The 23,834-nt window shown below is 41.6% G+C and overlaps 1 protein-coding gene across 1 annotated transcript; it reads left to right on the forward strand.

The window, feature by feature from the left end:
• Window positions 1–2,289: 2,289 nt before the first annotated feature.
• CLTRN (collectrin, amino acid transport regulator) lies at window positions 2,290–22,825 on the forward strand. Its single transcript, XM_010219279.2, has 6 exons — window positions 2,290–2,402; window positions 2,788–2,846; window positions 8,805–8,890; window positions 15,193–15,309; window positions 18,008–18,202; window positions 22,218–22,825. The coding sequence occupies exons 1-6, from the start codon at window positions 2,336–2,338 to the stop codon at window positions 22,372–22,374; spliced, it is 681 nt and encodes a 226-aa protein (XP_010217581.1). The 5' UTR covers window positions 2,290–2,335; the 3' UTR covers window positions 22,375–22,825.
• The last annotated feature ends 1,009 nt before the right edge of the window (window positions 22,826–23,834 follow it).

Raw genomic sequence — 23,834 nt, forward strand, 5'->3', positions numbered from 1 at the left:
TGCCGTGGGTGTAAATGTCAAGGGCAAGATGCTCTCCCCATGAGCCCAGGCCCAGGTGTTTATCACTCCCCTTTCTGCCAGGAAAATCATTTGTCTTCTCTTGCCAGCAAGAGAAATCAGTGAAATCAGCCCTCCGGGTTGGGCGTCAGCAGCCCTGCTCAGGGGGTCTTACTCTCAGAGGTCTCTCCTGCTGGGTGTGTGTCACTTCACTGTGCTTTGACACTGGCTGCGTGTGGCTCTAGAGGAAACAGCTGATTTTCAGGGGGTTGCAGCAGTGATGAGTCATGTTGCCAATCAGTTCCATTCCATTCCTGCCAGCAGGGAAGTTTTTCCACTCTTACGTACTCCAATACATCCCTCAATGATATAGCAAAGTTCAAATGCCAATTATTGAAAAAAATGCATGAGCGTTTAGCAAGAAAATGTTAACATTCATATATGCATATATTTTAAAATTACAAATTCTACAGAAAACTGCACTTCAAAACTGCTCTAAATTTTGAGTGCTCTCCTTTTGGAGCATATACATTGCTAGAAATGAATATATCACTTCCTATGTTTTCATAGATACAGATTGAACATCTAAGCAGATAATATATCCAATATGTTTCTACTCAGGTTGCCTAGAGAAAGGAAGAATCCATAAGATTTAATGACTTTAAAGATGGGACATCAATTCTTTTAACAGTGTATTTCAAAAATAAGATTGAATTAATGTACCAGTAAATTCTCAATTACCTGAAAACACAAATGTTCTAAGTAGTAAATGCTGATTTTTTTCCCTATAAATTCAGTCCCATTGTTAGGTAAAATATTCTTTCTGGTAATGTGAAGGTCTTTAGGGTTGTAGTCTCAAAATATTTCTTGCTGTTAAAGGAACTACTGAGCATCTTTCTGAAGCAATCTTCAACGTAAGGACCAACCATTAATCAAAACGGCTACAAGGTGAATAAAGCGGCACAGTGGAATAAAATCATTCTGTCTTGCTGTCTACGTTGCCAAGACTGGTCCGGAATTTGAAATGATACATTTCAGTTTCTGAGTTCTTTCTCCTCTGCATTTATTTATTTGCCTTTGAAAATGCTTTGGGGAGAGCATAGAGAATGTCACTGAGATATTTTCATACATGTGTGTGCACATGCATATACAGCATGTGTGTCAGAAATACAAAACATAAGCATGTAATGGACATAAGTATGTCCCTATGAAATCCTTTAATTGCATTTTTTTCTTATATCACTTGCCTCTGTAAGAACTGTGCAGCAGCAAGGAGGCAGCTGTCAACCTTTGGAACCATTTTTCGGTTGTTGTGCAAAGCAACACCCAGCATTTTGTTTTGTGGAACGAGCTGTGAAGCCCTGGAGATCTTATCCCGAAGGCTCTGGCCTGTCACGTTGACCAGGCGCCACGTTCAGTCAGTCTGACCTCGCAGGAGGTCCCAGCCCTGTAGTTGTCTCGTTTGGGCCACGCGGTGCGTGGGATGGTGCTCCAGTCCCAGCTCCTGTGGGAGCAGCAGCTCCACGCGGGCGGCCCAGCCCTGCCCTTTGCTGCGTGGTGTCCCCAGCACTCACGGGCGCCCGCGCTGAGGACAGGCCTGTGCAAGGGCAGCCCTGGGCTGGGGCGCTGGCGTCTGCCTTGGCGTGCCGAGAGTCGACATGGGCTCAGGGCGAAGCGAGGGAGGCCAGCGAGAGCTCACGCAGAGCCCAGGCGCTGCCCCATGCCATCAGCGGCGATGGTGCCCTGCACCCTGCGTGGTTAGTTGGGGGCCTCCTCTGCTGGGGGATGAAAGAGAAGCCCCGTCTTATTTTGCCTTTATTTCTGCTCGAAGCCTGTCAGTCGAGCTAGTCTGTTTCCTAAGGAGGCTGGATGGTAGCTTCCCACTCCTTCTGTTTTGCTGAAACAGCACAGCGGCAACTGAGTTTCAAATTCACGTGTCCTGGGTGGCAGTGTTAGGCCACCCCTGGAGCGGCAGGCTAGTCTTGTGTTATTTATCTCAGACGTTTGTGGGTGTCTAAAATGGTATCTAAGGGAGAAAACAGTTGACCTGTGGCACTGTGTAAAGTTTTGCATTGTTCTAAAAAGGAAAAAAAAAGAATAATAATAAATACTTAATTGTAGCTTTTTTTTTCCCTACAGACAAAAGTAATAAATAACTGACAGAAGACAGTTGTTTCTAGTGCCTGTTTTAGCTAAAATAACGGGGGTTAATTATTAAACCTTTTACTTGGTTGCTCACTTGTGCTGCTGATGCTTTAATCCTAGGTCACAGAAAGTTTAAGAGTGCTTAACAGAGTAGAGTTATTTCTTTTTGCCTCAGGTTTTTCACACTGAAAGGATGTTACGGGTTTTGCTGCTTGCCTTCTCTGTGGTTGTCTTTGCTCATGCTGAGCTCTGCAAGCCAGGTATGTTTTGGAGCTGATTCCCATCCTTTCCTTAGGTAAATTTAGCTATGAATTTATGCTTGCAAAGCTGCCAAATTCTTAGTTGGTGTTTTAGCTGTTTTGTCTCTAGTTTCAAGTTTGATACTCAGAGCATTCAAGTCCGTTACGAGTTTTAAAACGGACAGAAGCTGATACTATCTGTTTTAAAAAGGTACTGGTTAAACCTTGCTGAGAATCCATAGGGCTGCTGCATTGTTCGCACTGGTTACTTGTACCTCTACTAATCAGGTCATCAAGACAAATTTAGAAGTTGTAGTTTGTAGAACAATTAGATAAGTGAATGATTTAAAATCCCATTTTTAGGATGATTTTCAATATATGTTTGCTTTCTTTCTCTTTGTGTCAGATGCACAGAATGCTTTCAAAGTACGGCTTAGTATCAAAACAGCTTTGGGAGATAATGCAGTAAGTAAAGTATCGTCACATATTCTTCCTAATTGAATATCTGCCAAAGTAGAACTAATACATACAGTAAAATTTCCAAAGGCAGCACAATTTGTTTTGAAGTGTTGATTGCAGTAGCTTGCTCAAGTCATGATCCAGGAATCTATTTCTTGACATTTGATTAGCCCTCTACTTAAAGTAACGTCTTTTAAAAGAAGTTTAAAGGTCGCCTTTTCTGTGTAAGGTGGTTGTTTCTTTATTTTTCTGCCTTTCTGGAAAAGCTGTAGAGATCTTGCATTTTATGCATGAGAGATGCTGCATAAATCTAAGTCTGTAATTTTGGGAAAAGCACTTCTGCTTGAGACTGCTAATTGTAAAGTCAAGCATGTCTGAGAAGATAAGCAAGAAAAGATTGTTAGATATTTATGAAATGGGATTTTATGTCAGGGTCTTAGCCAAGCATGATCTTGCAGAGATCATTCAAGCATATCTCATCAATTCCCTATTAATATGGGGCTTTGGGTAGTGCCCTTTCTTCTCAGCCCGTAGTGTACATCTTAGTCTCATGAGAACTGGAATGCTTTAGTTTAATTCGAGTTTTTGGGCTTGCTGTGGCAGAGCTGTCGTGAGTGATAATGGCCTGTGGTACACAAGAGCCTGGGAAATGAGATGGCCGAATGGCCCTTCCTGACCTAAAGCTCTGTGAGATAGAGCAGAGCTCCGTACACCCACTGCAGCTCTGAAGGCTTAGAGCAGATCTGCAGCGTGTTATTGGGCTCAGCATAAAATTGGATGTGAAGTATCTTGGACAGTCACCTCTATTGGAAGTCTAGAGTCTGATTATGCGAGGAGGCCTGGGAAACAAAGCCCCATAGGTTACATGTTATCACAGACCAAAGATATGAGGATTTTTTTATGGCCTTAGAAACCATTCTAAAATTAACCTGAAATATCAGGCAATTTAAACTGACATTTATGAAGGACCTAATCCCATTGGAAAGTTCTCAAACCAAGCAAACTGGGAAGCAATACTGAGAATACATCTTAAAGTATTTCTCTGTAGAAATTAGTATTGAAGTCAATTCTCTTGGATGAGAAACTTTAATTAAACCGTTAAGCAAGGCTGGATTGTTTCAAAATTTATTAAAAATATTTATGTAAGATATAATATAAATGTATAATATTTATATAATAAAAATATGAAACTACTATCTATCTACGACAAAAAGAATCTCACCAGTTATTGCTTATTTTATATGTAATAAAAATCACCTTCAGGATTGATGATTTGTAGCATACTCTTTCTTTAAAGGAAAACAGAAAAAAATACAAATGGTTGATCAAATATCCCTCCTTTCTTTTATTATGTTTGAAGTAGTAAAAACACTAGGAAAAAATGCTTGGTACTGTGGTTTTAATTCTTTCGAAATATTTTGAGCAAAGATTAAATCAAAATATCTTGCTGTTATCATCCGGATGAATTTCAATAATGTTTTTCATAATGTTTTCAGCTATGGGATTAATATTTTTATTATATAAATATAATTTGTGACAAAGTATGTGTAAGACCTACGAGTGGGAAAATATAAAAGAGCATTTTAGAACAACAACATGATGAAAATGGTATGATGTCATTCAAAATTATCCATAGGTAATGAATACTATATTAACTTCAAACAGCTAATAGTTCTTTTTATAACCATTGCAATGCTTTCTGCAAATTACTAAATTTCAAATACTGAAGCTAATCTCAATTTGAAACTCATTTTATTTTCAGAATTTGGGGTGCTTCACTTTTCTTCCTATTTTAGCAAAGGAAAGGATAGCACTCTTCTTGTATCACAGTAGGAATCTGACCTTACAATATCTTGGTGTGATGCTTTGATATTTAATTTTCTTTCCTTCATTTCTGAACCGCCTCAGTCTAGATGATAACAGAAGACCCTGACCCCAAGAGCATTTCGCTTTGTGACTGGCAGGATTACTCCGGTGTAAATTCAGTGCATTGCAAATGGGGTAGTCCAGTTCTGTCCATGATTCAGCACATGCCATCACTTTGTGTGGAGCAAGTAGAGACAGGCACCATTTTTTCATTTGTTCACAACCTAGGCTGTACTTCGATGTAGGGAGTGCCACTTGCTATTTTTATACAGATCCTGTCACGGTGGAGCTATAAAGGGCAGCTAAAATCACAGAATCACAGAATGGTCAAGCTTGAAAGGGACCTCCAGAGATCACCTAGTCCAACCCCCCTGCTCCAGCAGGGACACCTAGAGCACGTGGCGCAGGGTGGCATCCAGGCGGGTTTGGAAGATCTCCAGAGAAGGAGACTGCACAACCTCTCTGGGCAGCCTGTTTCATAATAGTTAGCATGTAACTGTTACTGTTTTCCTTGCAAGTAATGGGTTTATTTGATAAAGATGTCATTTGCTAACCAGTGGGAAGTAACATGGCATCTTTAAGCCCGAACTTAGTCTTTCTGGTGTTGACTTTGTGAGTGGCTTCTGGAATGACTGCTGCTTGCTACCTGCTTCCAAGGCATGCAGCTAGCAAAGTAAGTAGAGAGTTAATCTAAGAGGGCCAAAGGCAGCTTTGAATGCACAGGAGCATGGTCCAGTAGAAGTCCATGTACTTGTCAGTGTCACCTCTCAGTCTAGCCAGAAAACCCAGACAGCCCATCATAAGCTGCAGGCCAGGCCAGATGTAGGTGCACCTCTCTTCCAGACTTTGTACAACTTCCACGGTGTAGGACAAACGGGAGAGAAGCTGGTGAGCACCTAGTGTCTTGCCACCAAATAGGACATATGTTCTCTTCTACAAAGTCTGAATGACTGCCTGGTTAAAACATAGACTCATTCAGGTGGGAAGGGACCTTAGAAGGTTCCTAGACCCCTTCTACTCAAAGCCAGGTTAATACTGAGTTCAGACCAGGTAGCTCAAGGCAATCTTACAATATCATCTTGTGCTACTAATGCAAATTTTGTCTCCCTTAGAGCATCACTACAGCACTTCACCACGTCGACAATCTAGGCTTATCATCTTTCCCCCATTATCTCGTCAGCCTTCTCTTTTGCAAGCAGGCACTTAGGAATGGCTTCCACACTCAGCGAGGTCTAATTCTGCTCTTTCTTAAAATACAGAGAATAGCGGGTGTGACAGGCCCAAGTCTTTGTGTTTGCTCCATCACAGAGGAAAGCAGAGAGTATACATTAATAGTCCTGATATCATCACATAAGCTTTCTTTGATAATAGAGTTGTCATCTCCTTGTAGTGTGGTTGCAAATGGGGTTAATGTTCTTTTTAGAGCAACACAAAACGTACATGAATAAATGCACTCCACAAGAATATGAGACTAGATGCAACGTCCTGATTCATCAGCTACAGTCCAGGCCTTGCAATTGCAGAATAAAGATGAAGCTAATAAAACCCCATCATAAAACTTGTTAGGTTTCTTTGCACCTGTCCCTCTGATTGGACAAAGCTGGTGATTAGAAATTGGCTTCTGGTTTTCAGGCAGCATTTATTTTGGGCCAATTAATGCCCATCGAGTCAACATTGTTTACTAGCCTAAAGGCACTCTTGCCATATTCTTCCTCCTCGTGTTGCTTTCCTCGCTGTGTACTTCCGCAGCGTGCAGATTTTCTTGTTCGTACAGAATCTGCTGCCACCCGCTTCTCTGCCTCCTCTCTGCTCACCTTTCCATGGGGCTCTCGCCCTCCTGCTCCCAAGGCAGTCTGCAGCCCCCGCTCAGCACTCAGACAGACCCCTGACTGCTGCTCTATTCTCTCTGCCTGTCCCCCACCCTCCCGCCATCCCCAGTTTCTTGCAGCCTCCTGTTTATTCTGTCTTTTTAAAGTTAGTCATTAAGGTAGGACTGGAGTTCCTCACGACAAATTATTTTCCCAGCAGTTGAGGTATGTTTTTGGTTCCTGTGACTTAAAGAAGCTCTAAGCAAGCGTGGCTGCTTTCTGATCATGTAAATTGTGTGCTCGATGCTGATGCTTTGGGCATATGCACATGTGCTGCACTAAACATTAGCATAGCAAGTGCAGATGCTTGGTAGCGCCGCATTGCCTCTGTATCTATGTAAGCGTGAACGGGAATGTGCTTCATCATTATCTGTTTTCGAGGTAACTGATACAATTATCTCTATAGCTGGTTCGATCTATAAGATAACAAATGCTTGGGTGGTTTTTTTTGGCTTTCCTTCTCTTTTCATCCTGTCCTTTTGGACCTGTCCTCAAAGACTGCAGGTGGCATCTAAGGATTCAGTCAATAGTATCATATAAAAAATAAATAAATAAAAGGAAAATCATTCCTTTCAGTGCTGCGAATTATGCTTTGTGGCTTGAACGCAGATGTCTTTAAAATTATGATGAATAGCTTTATGGCTCTCATCTATATTAATTCTGCTACTATGCAGTCTCTTTTTTCTTTTAATGATAGTTGCTGTCATTACTGTCACATTTTCACCAGTGCAGTGAGAACAAGATATAGGCATTTCTTTTTTTCCGCCCCCCCAACAATCTCTTCTGTTTAAGTTCTCAGATGGACGTGTGCTGTCACGCTACATTTACACCTCCCTTCACTCACAGGGCAAGTGTGGTTGTGAGTCACAACCCCCGTTCTCAGCACCAAATTGTGATTTTAATGCTATTCAAGCACTTTTTTTGGCTCAGTTGTGTTCTCTCTGTCCTACTGTAGCACAGCCCATTTCATAGCTCGTTTGTTTAGAGACGATGAATATGATCAGTATGGCTTCTTTTGCACTTCAGATGTCTGCCTCCCTCCTTGTTTAGGTTCCCAGTCTGCATGATGTTGAGAAAAAAAGGAGGGATGGTGTCTGGAAGTTGGATTCCTTCTTTCTAGGAGAGAGGTTGCAGCTCCATGCATCCAAAATCAGAATTTAGAAAAGAGAAATAAGGTTTGACATTGTCAGTGCTGTTTAGTTTGCTGCTTTTTGATATATATTGCTGTTTCTTGAGTGTGTTACAAAGATCCATGAAAAAGTGCTCTAAGTTGTCAACAAGGTTAAGTATCCACGCTGTTGGGTTTCTTGGTTAGACAATGCTGAAAGTTAAAGATTAGATGTGTGTTCTAATTGACTGGAGAAAGCTGCCTCTAACCTCCATTAATATCTTTCCAAGAAACTATTAATCTTTGTAGTCTGCTGAAAGTGGAAATTCAATCAGTCTGCTTCAGTCATGACTCTTGTTATAAAAATGTAATAGGTGCAGGTTTTACAGGTCTTCAGAATTGCATATGGGTGTGAAAGCTCAGGGGAACCTAGTGAAGCTTTCTCAGAAACCTGAACTTATAAAACATGATTTATCATCAAGACAACAGAGGAAAGTTTTTGGAGCCCTCATTTTACTTTTTACTGAAGCAGTAAGGTCGCTATTTTCTTTCTTTTGTTTCAAGTGTGATGTAGTAATCTGCATTATAGCTGAGTCGGTCTTCTTGTTCCAAGGACAGTGTGTGGTAATAAGGCCATAATCTCATTTTATTTACCAGTGTTATGACATCCAGCTCCCAGAAACTGCCTCCAACTGCCTGTTTGAGGAGGCAGAAACAAAAGGGCCTGAAGAGTGGATTTAAATCTCACTCTTAGCACAGTGCATCCAGCAAAAGAAGCAAGGCCAGGAGTGCAGCAGTGTGGGGAGAATTCTGTTCATATGTCTGGTCTTTGATAAGAGAAAATTCACATCCCCCATTCAGTTGTCTTTCAGAAACATTCAATTCATTAAATTTCTGGAAAAGTTACAACTTTCTGCACACTTTGTGTTGCACTTTGCAACAGCCATTAGAAAAAGTCCTTGGTGCACACTAAACAACAGTGAGGAAGTTATTTTCAGAGCACTGCCAGTGAATTTATTCATATTCTAAATCAATGTGGCGCTTGAAGTTCATTGACTCTTTTCCCCCTTTGTACTGTTAGCACTAGTGCTGAAACTGATTATTTTCCCTCTTTCTTTATAGTATGCCTGGGATGCAAATGAGGAGTACCTCTTCAAAGCAATGGTGGCTTTTGCAATGAGAAGATACTCCAGCAAGAGCACAACTCAGTAAGCGTCTACTTTGATTTCCTCTGTATATATTAACAGTGCTGCACGCAGTGGACCATGCTCTGCTATACTGAACTGTAGAAAAGAGTATGTACAGCTACAGAAAACAAACTGCTCCAGTATATTGCTTTGAAACCCAGATATGAACAAACATCACGCTCTCTGTCCTAGGCCGCATTCAGTCTTTGGCCCCATTCCCCCTGTTGACACAGACTGACACAGCCCTGGACCTCAGTGGGTCTGCACCAATTTACTGTAGCAGCGTCTAGCAGTGAGACATGATACCTTCTGGAGAACAGACCGAGCCCAGGGGCAAATTGGTAGGGTCAGAACTACCTTAGGGGTCCTTGCGTAGGCAGCTTTAATGTGCATTTGCTTAGCATAGAGCTCAGGGGTGTGCTGAAGATGGGCTGGCTCAGGGAACTGGAAAATGGGTAGCTGTGCCGGGTTGTGCTAGGGAATATCTGTCCCTAATGTTACAGCTGCTGAACTGCCTCATATCGAGAAGTTTCAGATGTTGCAGTTCAGGATATAAATCAGCCACTAATTGGGTTTGGGATTAAATCCACCCTGAGGTATTGAGTATTCTTCTCAGGCTTCTGATCCTTGCTGCTTATGAAATTGAATACCAGATTAGACAGACCACTCAGCAAGCTGTGTCTTCAAAATATTCCTCTCTCTCTTAAACAAGAAACAGTGTCAGTGTATTTCCTTAGGCCTATTATTTTCGTATTGTTTTTCAATCTTTACAAAATGGTCTTATGGTTCTGGTAGGCTAACAAGGATAAGGTTTACAATTTAATTGCAGGAGAAGCTGCTTCAGGCTGACTTTGCATCAGATGCAACATATTCCACATTTGCAAAGACATCAGTTAGCTTGAGTTACACAATGTTAACTCTGGCTCCAGCATTTTTTCTCAGAAGGTGCTCTCCCCATCCACGTAACAGAAGTGCTTGGTTCCTTACTGTTTCATTTTGATTCCTCAGAAGCTGCTTCCTTTGAGCAAGAGAGCTATTCCACCAAGCTTTAAAAACAGCCAAGTATCTTCTGATAATTATAAAAACATGATTTCATCAAGACACAGTGAAAATGATACTTACAGAAAATTACTTTAAGATACAAGCTAATTAAATGTGACTATCCAGGCTTTTTTTTTTTTTTTTCTCTCAGGTTTTCAGTTTAGGGATTTTAATCCAATCTTCAATCCATAAAAATTCATTTCTGTGTATTTATTTCAGTCACAGGCAGTGCTTATTATTGCTCTGTTTCTTCCCCGTCAAAGTCATGGTTCTTTGACACCCTGAAAAACCTTTGTTAGAAGTCAGTGAACTTTATCCTCTTCAAGCATCATGGCTCTCTGCAGACTCAACTAATATTAGAAAACTTGGTATAGGAATGGAAAAAATACCAAGATAGTATGAAAAAAAAAGTTAAATTATTAATGGAAATTAAGTTTATTCACCTCACGAATTCACTGAATTTATGCTCGCTTAGTTCATTTTCCTACCAGGACACTATTCCTATGGATAAATATGCTAACGTCAGTATAATATTTGGATTGCTCCCAAATCTCGAGGGACACTGGAGTCCCTCCTGTGCTGTGGGGGAGAGCTAGACAAACTTCTCAATATACCCCGAATAACCTGCCTTCTACGTGGTGGCAGGGAAGAGATGAAAGTCTCCATCTGGTTAGATGTTCCAGGAATACTCCCTGCTTTCCTTTGTGGGAAGGTAGGGAAGAGGAGCAGGAGGACCACATCCTCTCTCCGGTGCCCATGGAGGTGTGGGAGCGCCCCATGTCCGAGAAGGTTTGGAAGCTGCTGGCTTCTGCACGCAGGAGCTGTGCAGTCACCTAACTCTGGGCGCAAACGCTGCTCAGTGCCACAACCTGGATGTGACAACCACCCCTTTCAACACAGAGTCAATGTCTAACACACCCTCAGCCCTGCAGGAACAGTCACAGCTGGTTCTCCCGCTCGAGAGCAAATGCCATTAACTTCAGTGAGCTGGATCAGGAGCCAGAGATTTGTCTGGTGGATCAGGACAGCCATCGCTGCCGCCTGTCCCATCGTTGCTGAAATGCAGAAGACACCTTCTGTTAAGCTTCTGACGCTGGACAAAAGCCAGCCTGTAATGACAAGCTTTTGAATGCACTGCTGGAAACAGTGAGTTTGTTGTTGTCTTTTCATCACCACTGAGTGATCTGACTCAGAATAAGCAGGATTGCACATTACAGCCCATTTTTTCTCTGAAGTTAATTTCTAAGCTAAAATTTAATAAATTATGGAGCCGTCTTTAATGTTTGAAGGATACATCAAATTGTCATGGTTGTGCGAAACAGGAAAAACATGCAATCCATCAAATTACTCAGTGATTATCAAAACAGATAAAATGAAGATTTCTTTGACAGTAAAGAAATACAAATCCTTTATTTTCTGCTCCGTATATTACCTTTTCATTTATTCTCCGTATATACGCTCATGTACATTCATGTATGATCATGAGCTATATAAACCAACCTTTGATCTCTCAATGTTAGAAAATGATCATCTGTAGTCTGTGTTGGTAAGCCTGGTTTCTCTAATCTGTGACTCATTTGAAATAATAGACATTTATTTTGGACCTGAGACTAGTTAATCTTTAGAGAAGAAAGAATGTGAACACATTTACTTTCGTTCAAGTAACAAAATCTCTTTTTGCTACATTTCCCCTCACTGTCCCTTGTGGAAGAAAGCTGCAGTTTTCCCACAGAGTGACCAGATAACATTCATCAGCATTTTCTGTCTCTGTAAGAGCAATCTAAGAGAGCTCTTTTCAATACTATAAATATTATGACCGCTTAGAATAACAGAATACACATTCCTGGAGTTAAACCTGATATGTTGAGGTGAGCCCATGGCTCCTATTCACAAAAGGAAGAAAGGGGGCTTTCCTGTGCAGGAGCAGTTGCATGGCACACAGTTGGAGGAGGCCTGGTGCTCTCAGGAGAGCTCAAGACGGGTGCCCTGGCCTTCGAGTCCTGCGGCTCCCCCGCTAGTGACGGCCACTGCTTTGCACCCAGCTCCCTGGGAGCTCCTGGCAGCTCTGTCTTATCCCTAAGCAATGCTCTAAATCTACATAAAGGTCAATTATGGTGTTCTCAGGCCAAGACACCAGGTTTTCTTGCCTTCTATCTAGGATTGCATACATTAAAGAAAATGCAATTTAGAACTTTTGCTGTGTTGCTGTAACACTACGACCGGGATCTTTCATTCTGATGGTCTCCTGTGGTTCCCCGTGGCACCACCTGCTAACCACTTTTGGCGCTGAGGGCGATAAAAAGATGTCTACATATGTGCCTACAGGTACACTTAGCATTGTTCATCTAGACATCAGTTTTTCTTAAAACTGGAAAGTGTGAGGCCTTCCAGTACTTCTGCATGCTGTGAATCACACCTATGTGGAAGTGCAGCAGGGAAAAGAAAATCCTATGTGCTGCAAAGCAATTCTCCCTTTGATGCTTGTTGCACTGCTATTTACTCAATCCCCCTTGAACTTCCCGTGAAAAGCAGTATTATTCTTTCTGGAGGCTGTAAGGATTTGCAGAGTTCAGATCCTGCTGATGAAAAAGTGGCAGTGAAGCCAGGTTTTTGGTGCTTATAATCAAGCAAGGATTTTAGGCATAACAGGAAGCAGAAAGAGTCAAAATTTACATAACTTTGTGTGAACTTTGCTGCCCACCTGATTCAGTGCCTATACCTCTTAGTGCTGTGGGATGATATCATATCTCACACTGAAAGCCTTGTCACTGTAGGAAAGACCTCTTTTTGAGGAGTGTTGTTGGCTCTGTACAGCTGTAGAACATCAGGATGTTCAGACAGTCTATCTGCTGAATGTATTTTCTCTCTGGGGGAAAAACTTTACTCATTCACTACATTTTAAATACATCTGTAGGACGTTACAGAGCATTGGAACAGGCTGCCCAGAGAGGTTGTGGAGTCTCACAGAATCACAGAATGGTTGAGGTTGGAAGAGATCTCTAGAGATCATCAAGCAGGGGGGTTGGACTAGATGATCTCTAGAGGTCCCTTCCAACCTCAGCCACTCTGTGATTTTGTGATTTTGAAGCCTGACCCATTTTTGAGTGTGAAACAGAAAATCCAGTGTCATAAATTCTCAGGTGCAAAATCTGCAAAATTTGCAAAAAAGATGCAAAATTTCCTTTGCAGATACAACTTAAGATATTCTGTGAAATCAGCAAGAATCGTTCAGCCACCAGCCAAAAGTAGGTGTTTTTTTCTTCCCCTGTAAATTTTGTGCCTTGCTTTTAGTTTAGGAGGAATAAATCTCCCTTCAGTTTCAGATTGTTGCCAGCAAATTGATGTGACTATTTTTTAAAATCCCAGAGGATAGCTTTCCCCTTTTAACCATGAAAATTCTTTCTATTTGCAAAATTGACATTGTTCCAGACAAATTGGAAGTAAAAGTGGGTATTTCAGCTGTGTAAAATCATTGTTTTCCATTTTATTGAGTAGCTCTGCGGAATACCTATCTTCAGTGCAAAAAGAAAGGTTGCTGCACCCAAGTGTCCTGTTAAACGCTGCCCAAAATATTAGGCAGCAATAAATAAAACATTTCCCCAAAACACCCAGCACGAGCTGCTCTGAACAAGCCACTGCTCGCCTTGCCTTAAAAAAATACATCCTTTTCTGGTTGGAGAACAGGCATTTACTGGCAAGATTTGCTCCCTCACACGATTTCCTGCCCTGCTCGGTCATTTAGCAGTCACTTAATGATGTCTCTAATGAGCCAGGAGATGGCACTGCCGAGCGGAGCTGGTGGCAGCCAAGGGCCTTCAGCTGAGGGGATGTCAGCATGGTGGAGGCAGCGAAGGGAGTGGGGAGAAGAACTGCTAGAACTGGCTTCTGAGAGGGACAGGCGATAACCAACCATCCTAGTTAGCAAGGGTGACGAGAAGTATGGCGGTGGTTATTTGAAGGAAGGGCCTCCTTCGCGCCGGGGCGCAGCGAGGCCTCCCTGGCCTGGAGAGCGGGTGGTATCTGCAGCCTGGGGATGAGTCCTGCGGCTTCGCCTTGCTTGTGGCCACAGAGAGCTTGTGCGAAGGTGAAGCAAGGGCAGGCTCTTCCCTGGAAGTAGAATTCGTCATCCAGACTCCTGCTCTTGGCCTTCCTGAATATCTGCTCGCTGTTTCGGTGCAATCAGCAAATCCGAATCCTGAGCGAAATTCTCTGGGGTATTTATCGATCAAGTGGAATTAAATAATTTTTTCCCACTTTTATCTCTCCTGCTATCTCTCATTTCATTCGTATGGCTTTGGCAATGCTTTTGTGATGCATGTTACGTTCCTTGTAAAGCTGTAGCAATTGCTACTGTAGACAGTGACTGTATATTACATGTGTTTGGCTGTTTTGTTACTTAGTTGCGTAAATACAATAAAAACAGATAGAAGAGGCGCCCTCTGTTATCAGCCACTGTTGTATTTATGATATAAATGTATTAGTCCTCACTGTTTTAGGTTAAATACTCGTGATAATCTCATTCCATGAGGAATTTCCAATGGTGAGTCCTTCACTTGGTGGTGGTAGATTACAAATTTAAAAGAATCTGAAAAGAGGACTTTTAAAGACACTTACATAATATGCTATGGGCAGCTGCATGCCCCGGGAGCTTCTACTACGAACTCCACATGAAGCTGAGCAGTCATTTACAACAGATAAATGTGTCACAACATAACCTTAAAGCATAGGCCAGCGCCAATATGATGTCTAAATTTAGTCTTTTGTCTCCAGTCTGTGCTTGACTCTGTGCAGCAAGACATCAAAGGGAATAACATCAGTTTCTTTGCTTTTCACCCCTCCTGTTGACTCTGGCTTCTCTTCCAGCAAATGTAGCTTGCAGAAAGATTGAACTCACATGAAAATCATATGAGGAATCCCCCATGCCCGAGTCATCGTGGTATTACCTGTTAAACATGCAGTTCTTGGTTCATCAACATTACCCAGCCTTTGTCATGGCCCTGATGATTAAGATGTATATTTTTTCCTTTTAATTACACTAGATAAGTGTAATCTGAGATAAGACAAGCTTGTGACAGATTCAAAAATGCATTTGAAGACTCAAGTTTGATGTCAATAAGCTTACTTTTTTATCTTGTGAAAAGTGGGAAGTGCTGTGAGTGATATTTCTTCCTCAGGCATTAACTGTTACTTAGAGGTAAGACCTTTTTCCCCTCCTTAGATGAAAGCAATGTTTTAAGAACACCTGCAGTGTTTAATAATTCCTTCCATTCTTCCATCCACAGGATTTCCAATGTGCTGCTCTGCAACGTGACAGATCGGGTGTCCTTTTGGTTTGTGGTCACAGATTCTGCCAAAAATGTGACGACTGTTCCTGGAAGTGAGGTAGAGGCCGCTATCAGGTACAGTCTCTGCTTCTGCAGCCTGTCCTGCCTTGCTGACTGAGGGTGCTTTCTCTCTGAGGGCCTCATAGGAAGGAGCTCTCTGCCTCTTTAATGTTGAACTGAACCACGTAGTGTGAATCAAACCAAGAGGTCAAGCATGTGAGATTAGATATACTTTTAACAGTGCCATGGAATTCAAAGTCTGCAAGCCTTGGGATTGCAACTTCAGGAGACTCTCTTAATGGTGGAATCTCAAAATCTTGTCCCCATTTGCTATCTACTGTGTGACACATGCACACTGGTCTCATTCAGATGCAACATGTCTCAGTGACAGAACCTTTTCTCCCAGGTGACTGAATTTCACCACTTTTGGATGGGATTTGTCTCATTTAACTTAAACTGCACGTGTAGGTGCTTCTCCACCAGGGCTAATGAGCCTAGGCTCCCTTTATGGAGTCTGATGGTGCAGGTGCTTCTGAGGTAGAGTTCATCTGACTTAGTTTAGAAGTCACCTATCAGATGAGGAAGGCTCAGAGTAGGCTATGTCCCAACCTGGTTTAAATAATCTTATACTCACATTTTTCTCATACCAACTCTTTCTAGAATGCAGCCACTGTCGTAGCTGAGCATGACATGTGGAAAGCACTGTGTGGTACAGAACGGTGCACTTTCCACTAAGTATCACAATCTGCAGCTCATAAAAACAAGAAGTGGGGAGCTAAAGAGGTGAAAAGAAAAACAGGTAATCTGCCTGCAGTGGCCTGCCAGCCCAGCATAAGGGATTTATAGGGATGACTCCCACAGGCCACATAACCTGTGTACGTTTCTCAAGCACTGAGTGGAAAAACAGACCTCTTTGTCTTTAGACATTCTGTACTTTGTCTTGAAAATGTGTGTTATCTTTATAGAGGTGTAATGCCTAATTCCTGATGAATGAGTATGCGTTCTTCTGGAAAGATTAACTTTTAAGCTTATGAGCAGATTAAACTATTTCCTACAGAGAAACCAAACAATAACTTCATAGCATTAGTAGGGGAAGCAGATTATTTATTCCCTGAAGCTCTCTAAGAGTGCTGGAATGCAGTTTTTTTGCATTTCTGTTATTCTTTGATACATTCAGTAGCATAAGCTGATTTATTTAAATCTCTTATATGCACTGTTTACCACAGAAATCGTGTGCTATTATAGCATGTTTGCTTTGTTTTTAAACTGCTGTCTTTTTCCAGGAAAAAAGAATATGCAATTTATTGAAATTCCTGCCTTACTTAGAAACAAGAAATAAATTGTTCTATACAACTACAATACTTTTTACTCAGTTGTTTCTGATTTCAGGCTTCCATACTAAATTCTTTATGCTACAGAGACGTGTAAGCTACTCATGGACCGGCGTTTTAGTGTGTGAGGTTCTCTAGAAATTGAGAACAAAAAAGAGGGCCAGCTGTCTCAATTCCTCATCTGAGTCCCAGAATTTTGTATAAAAATGAGGATAAACAATGATTTTTTTTTTCAACTGCTCACAACAATCCATAAGGATGAAAATCACTTCAAATCGAGCAAGATTTACTGTATAATGAGTCTTTTCACATGCCTTGGCTTTCACTTCTCACCAGGAATGCTAGCTTTCCATCAAGACTAAAAGCTTTCTGTTTAAGGGGTAGTCAAATGTTACAATTTCTGAAGGAATTTGCAAAATCTTATCTGTATCTCCCATATATCTATTCCTAGGAAATACTTGCAGTGTGGTGAGTAGATTGAATTGTATACAACGAAGCTGCTTTGAATTGTAGTACTGCCGTCAGAAAGACTTTCAAGGCCAGTGTATGTAATACATTTTCTTCAAAATTTTCTAACATTTTGCAAAAGCTGAAGCTATGGCTACAGCCTTTCATGGCTACTTAGTTTCAGATCCAGGAATAACAGGAAATGCTCAGAAGTAATAAATGTGGAGGAATATATCCACTGAAGAGAGATCATTGGCAACAGTTGTACTACTCATATTAAGAAGAATATTTCTCAGACTTGCAGTTTCTCATAATGGAAAAAAAATGTGCAAAGCACAAATCCCTTTAGCTGCCTCCTGCGGGGAAGAGGGGCATGTTGGCAGTGGGGGAGGCTTCTTCTGCAGCAAACTATGACCTGTGCCTCATGAATCTAAGATAAACTACAGCAACAGGACCAGATGCACAGGCACATTAGAGGCAGGATGGGTCAGTCTGAGGAACTGAGGGCCAGTGACAGGCAAGCCCTCTGATCATAGAATCATAGAATGCTTAGGGTTGGAAGGGACCTCTAGAGATCATCTGGTCCAATCTGTGTCACTCCCATGCCATTATGGATGCTGCACGAGCTCAGTAACAGAGCCAGGGATGACAGCCTGTTAGGTCTTGAGCGCACGGGACAAAACACAAGCAACTGACAATACTGTACTTCAGATCTCATCTGTGTTTCCCAAGTTTTCAAATAAAATGAAATGGACATAAAAAGTTCTGCTGCCCAAAACTTTGCAAGTGGGTGAGTGTGTATGAACTATGCAAAACTGTTGGGCTATACAAAAGTGAAAGTCCATGTCATCCTTATGATCATCGTACTGAATATCAAATTCAGCTTTGCCAGACTTGCAGCACTTAAATGAAAATTCATTTTTTCCTTCCTTTGCTTTTTTTTTAGTTATAAATACCATTATAAAGAACTGTCATCTGCTTGTGTTTTTATGAAGGATGAATCGGAACAGAATCAACAGTGCTTTCCTACTGAATGACAAAACACTGCAGTTCCTGAAGATATCCTCCACCATATCACCACCCGTTGAACCCTCCACACCGGCCTGGCTTATCGTGTTTGGTGTCGTTCTTTGTCTCACTGTGGCTGGGATTATTTTCCTCATTGTTTCAGGGATTCAACGGCGCAAGAAGTAAGCAGCTTCATTCTTCTGTTTTAACTGAATGCTGTGAGCAAGGATGGTTTTGCCTCTCAGATCAGCCTCAGAGAAACTGTAGCTGTAATCCTTCCCTCCTCCGTAGCTAAAGATAACTGTCTTGTCCTTTCCCAAGCATGAGAGTTAAAACCTTGAACAATGAAATAGTAGTTGCGTGGGTGATGCTGGGGTATAGTGAGGAAACTGGAAGGATAGCGGCCTTGGAGATATGTGTTAAATAACTCCTTGGAGAAAGTGGAAATATGTGTTAAAGCTTTACAAAGAGGTTTGCTGCCAGTCTTCCCAAGGTTTGGGCGCTGTAGGTGAGCTGCTGCTCGCAGACTAGCCAAATGTCTAGTCAGGGGGAAGGCTTGCAGCGACTGCCCTGTTCAGGGCAGTCGTGTCAAAAGCCAGAAGACTTTTGCTGCTATCAGTTGAGGAGCCTAAGTATAGGATACGATAAGGAGTAACGTATAGCTGAAGAGATTCTGTTCAGTGAATTGGTGCACGGCCTTACTTAACGTTCATGACCTGAGGAATCCAAGGGACCCGGCCCTTCAGAAGTTCGGGTCCAGATTTCTCCATGAGTGTTTGAGATTTGGCAATAAAGACAGCAAGAGATACTTGCTTTTTCTCTCACTTTCTGCCCCATGACAACACTGATGAAAAAGCGAGGCTACTCATGGTTCCCTAGTGTGGGGGAATTGAAACAGGCAAAGGAGGAGGTGGTGTTTTGGTCGTCCCATCTCTGTTGACTCAAAGTTGGGCGTGAGGAATAGAAATTTCTCAACTGAACTGAGCTTCTTCTGTGGAATTAAGAAGTAGCTGAGCTTCTGCCTCAGATTATGTTGTCATAGATGTTAGGGTAACACAAAATTATGACTTCTACACTAGAATCCTACAGAAGTAGGAGATGAACTCAAAAAGGGTGCGTTTCTGCCATGAGCTAGATAATGTAATATTGGATGTATGGTAGACTGTATCACCAAAAATATCAGTGCAACAAATTCACACATGAAAAGCAATATGTTGCTGGGATTTTTCAATTCTGCCTCCTTATCACCTTGAAAGACAAAGATAAAACATCTCAGAAAATCTAAATCTCTTCAGTGATATTTTGGATTCAGAAGAGTTGTGTGATTGTATGAAAGCCCTTTCAGTGTTTAAAAAACAAAACAAGCAATAGATGCTGTTGTGGGGAACGAGGCTAGACAGGTACTTTAGATCATATAGTTTTAAGACCTGCCACAACCTTCCTTGCGGTCTGGACTGTGTCATTTAATCCCCTGAACTCAGAAAAATTCTTCTGAAAGCCCTGTACTTGCCTTCTGTATAATGTCAAGGTCCTATGTACCTGTAGAGCCCTAGTTCTAAGGGATCCTTGAACATCTCACATGAGCGTAGTATAAATAAATTATACTAAGTAATCATGATTATCCAGCTAAAAATAATCCTTTGTGGTTTATATCAGGCTGAAAGGACAGTATTTTCCTTATCTGTTTTCAAAATTAGCTAGGCCTGAAGTGTTCCCATCAATATAGTATAAACTGTATGCTCTTATCTCCAGTATGCCAGTAACATGCCCCTGCTGCTGCTCACCTGTGGCCACCTGGCAGTTTTCATCCTCTGTGTTTTGTGTTCCTGTTGCCCCTTCTGTTGTTTTCCTTCTCTCCTTGTTTGTTCACTCTGTTTTCCTACTCTGCCTAAGAATGTTCCTAAGAATGGATTAATCTGTGATTTAATTCAAATCCTCCTTTCAAATCAGTGTCATGGCAGGGTGAGAGAGAAGGTAATATAAAAGTGTAATTGTTCCATCTACTGCTGCAAAGCCTGGAGAGGTCAAAGGTATGGCCTGGACAATTTGGCTTCTCAAAAGAAGAGCTAGACATTAGAGAAGAGAATTTCCAAAGTGCTCATCCCTTTTTCAGAGACATGACCAGGTTGACAAAAAGAGTTCAGCACGTTCAGCATTGAGTTTTACTGGAAACCTGGGCAGAGCTGACTTAGTGGCAGCTCTGTTGCTCGGTAAGCTCAGTGTGGGAAATACAGGTGCAAGAACAGTGTTGATTACTCATAAATGTGGCATTTTGTCTTTACTGGACTTTAAAATAGCAGTTAAATACCCTGTTTCGGATAAGTACAAAAGCATGTGCTTGAGCCCGTTTGTGCTCAGGGTAGCAGAAAAGCGCATGATTGGCCTAAAATGGAGTTTCACTAATGAGTTAGACTCGTTACATCATTTCTTGAATTGGAAGATTTTCTTAATCAGGTCTTCACTGTGCCAGCATGTGAAAATCTAAGCCCCAACAGCCTGCAGCTTGAAGTCCTATTAAAAGATCTGATCCAGCTCCAGGTAATGGTAACCATCGACCTTACAGCAAACTGGATCAGACACGCTGTCTCCCTGCTCTGTGTGTTTGTTCCTCTGCCATCACAGCCATACGACATCTCCCTTCCTGGTAGCAGATTTTGGCACATAGCCAGGGCAGGGCCATCCTCTCCACTGGCTACCCTAGGAGAGACTGAAGTCCACCCCTGCCTCCAAAATCCCGGCTGCAGCAGGGCCATAAACATTTGCCTTGTGATGAGCTGAATTTCATCTTTAAATATAGAGGAACCCACAGTGGATTTCCCTTCCGTTAAGTTGTTGAATCTCTCCTTGGACTTAGGAATTTTTAGTTTCTCTGAATTGCTTCGGCAAGGAGTTACATACATCTACTACTTTTCTGATTTCTTTGGAATTTGTTTCCTACTATCTTCCTTTATGTTATGCCTCCACACAGTTATGCCTCCACCTGTAGCAGTAGATATGACAGCCAGAGGCCAAAGGTTTTCATTGCCACCCCTCACATTTATTTTTAGAGAGTCTGTAATACCAAGAATCTTCCAAAGGCCAATAAAATTTTATCATTGCTAATATCACTGTTATTAGCAATCGTACTGAGTCAGGTTGTTACGATTGTCCTGAGTCAGATTGTTACAGTGTGTGTTGCAGGATAGGAAGAAGCAATGGAGCTGACCTTTGAGTTCCTTATCCTCCAAAGCCGCTGATGCTGCAGGCTGTAAAGTACAGCAGGTTTTTCAGCTATGAACTAGGAGATCTCAAGGTCAGAATAAATCTGGAATTAAAGGAACATTGTGACATGTTGAATGATATTTCTGCATTACATCTACTCGTGGTTTTATTTTTTTTGCATCATTTTATTTATTAAGCAGCTGTTTTAGTATGGTTGTGGGGAGAGTAGGAGCCTGGAAAAGAGAAAAGCATGCAATTGTTTAATTTAGAGCACAACGGCAGAGTAAGATATGGGGGCAGGAAGGTGGCTGTTAATGCAGTTTGAATTAGAAATTCAGATTTGTAGCTATAAGAGTCCCTGACTTCTGAAGAAGATTATCAAGGAGTATGGAGCACTCAGTCTCCATCATTGAAGGTTTTAGTCAAAAGCTGTTTGGTTTCCAAAAGTATGTTTTAATTTATCCACATCACTGAGTGAAATCTATGAAACACGTAACGGGGACATGCTAGATGAGTAGTGCAGTGCTTCTTGGCTTAAAGGGAAAAACAGATTTGGAGATTTCATTCCATCTTTCTCTTGCAGCAACTTTTTCCTCTCCCTCAAGTTATTTTAGAGAACAAGAAACAGAAGGAATATTTGCCACATGTTTACAGTATATTTATGTTAGGTTTTCTTATTCCCAATCCTGATTTTAAACCACAAAATAAGCTTCCAGTCTGGTCCTCCCATTTCCATTTGCGTTTACTACAGCGAAGAGGCATTTACACTCTGCCTATGCAGAGGGATGCCTGCCCTTGCACATACAGGTCATTGCGAGCCAATGCAGCTGGAGTCAGAATAACAGCAAGTTATACTGGGGAGTCTGCACCAGATTATGGCTCTCAGTAACTAACCTACAATGCAGCTCTGACTAAATGTGCAATATTTTTATGTGGACTTTTGGTAGAGTGCTGCAGGTCAATAGAATAATATGATTTTCTCTTCCTTGTTTTTAGAAAGAATAAAGAGTCGTCAGATACAGAAAATTTGGAAGAAAAATGTGAAGTGACAGTAACAATAGAAAATGGGATTCCCTGTGAAACACTGGATTTAAAAGCAGGCCACATTAATGGAGTCTACACAGCCGATGATGAACGGTTCGCGTCCTTATGAAATGCTGCCATTCCTGGCTGGTGTGTTTTTGAAAGACTCTTATGCCTACTTTATCTCGTCACTACTCCTGAATGTCAAACATGAAGACAAGAAAAAATGTCCTTTCACTTAATTTCCCTTGAGAGAAGCTTTTGCTGATAACATATTCACTCAAACCCCCATTACGGAGCTTTTGTTCGTGAGCAAAGCAAATGAGAAGACCTCAAATGATAGCTGTTAAACATTTCTAAAAGATGTGTGGTAGAACAGGGTTGAAGCCTGCCTTGTGTCAGGCATTTAATTTTTAATAATTGTTTAAATAATGCCTATTTTTTTCCCTTCTATAAATGTGAAACTGCGTTATTTTCCTGAATGTCACAGAAGAGATCATCTATCATTGTCAGTTTTTGCTGGGCTTTCTTTTAAGCCATGTGCAAAAGTTTCTCTGTAACCTGATTTCTGTGTGCTAATCGGTCACGCCGTTGCCTGGAATAGAGATCAGTGCATGGAAGTTTTAACTTGTGAGGAAAAAAGGCCAAGCTTTCTGGCCTCTGTAAGAGCAGGTTAGAAAGTGTCAGCACCATCCATAGCTTTTGAACTGCCAAACATTTGGCCCTAAATGTGTTTCACACTTAGCAGTCAAAGTCACAGGTTACATGATCAGGAAATTAAAAGTTGCAAAAGTTTGAAAAAGTTGTAAGACACAAAGGGGAGATTTTCCCTAAAATGCAGACAGTGGTTCCTGGACCAAATTTTAATAAACCTATAAGGGCATTTTGCAGCTCTTTGAAAAATCTTGCTTATATTTAATAATCCTAAAACTAGAAGAGATTTCCAAAGGACAGGGCACACTCAGAGTTAACTGAACTTTTGATGTGACAGGTTTCCAAAAGCTTCAGTACTTGAAGCAGCAGCCCTGGTCTTCATGCATCGCACCTGGGTGGAAGCCTGAAGGCAATGGTGAGCAGGCAGGAACCATCCAGACCTCTGTGTATGTGCCTGGAAGCTGAGGGCACCAAATCACACCGGGCCCTAAGCTGCATGGTTAGATTTCAGACATATGTATAGTCTGTGTTACCCATGTCCTAATCCTGCTTCTATCTGAATTGTTTTGATTTGAATCTGATCTTGAATTCTGACTGATTTCAGAAGAAAAAACCTAGGCCCAAGTAAAGAATAGCGAGAATGGCAGTGTGCTGAAGCAAAACATGATTCTGCAGCCACCCAACAGCTGCCCATGTCACTTGGGGTGGGATTTAACCATTATCCATGCTGCTTCCAATGTCACGTTTGGAGGCAAATCAGAAGACCCCTTCACTTATTGGCATTGTTTCATGTATTCAGACTCTTCACCCACAATAGAAAGATGAGAAAAGCGCCTTGCAAAGGACTCTCCAGTGTCCCGAAGAGTAGAAAGACTTCTCGTCTCCCAAGGTACAAACCCTTCAGCATTTTGTATGTATTGGGCACCTTCTCTGACA

This window comes from Tinamus guttatus, unplaced genomic scaffold, assembly GCF_059628265.1.
Source record: "Tinamus guttatus ecotype Peru unplaced genomic scaffold, ASM5962826v1 Tinamus_guttatus_pri_ptg000083l, whole genome shotgun sequence".
Lineage (NCBI taxonomy): Eukaryota > Metazoa > Chordata > Aves > Tinamiformes > Tinamidae > Tinamus > Tinamus guttatus.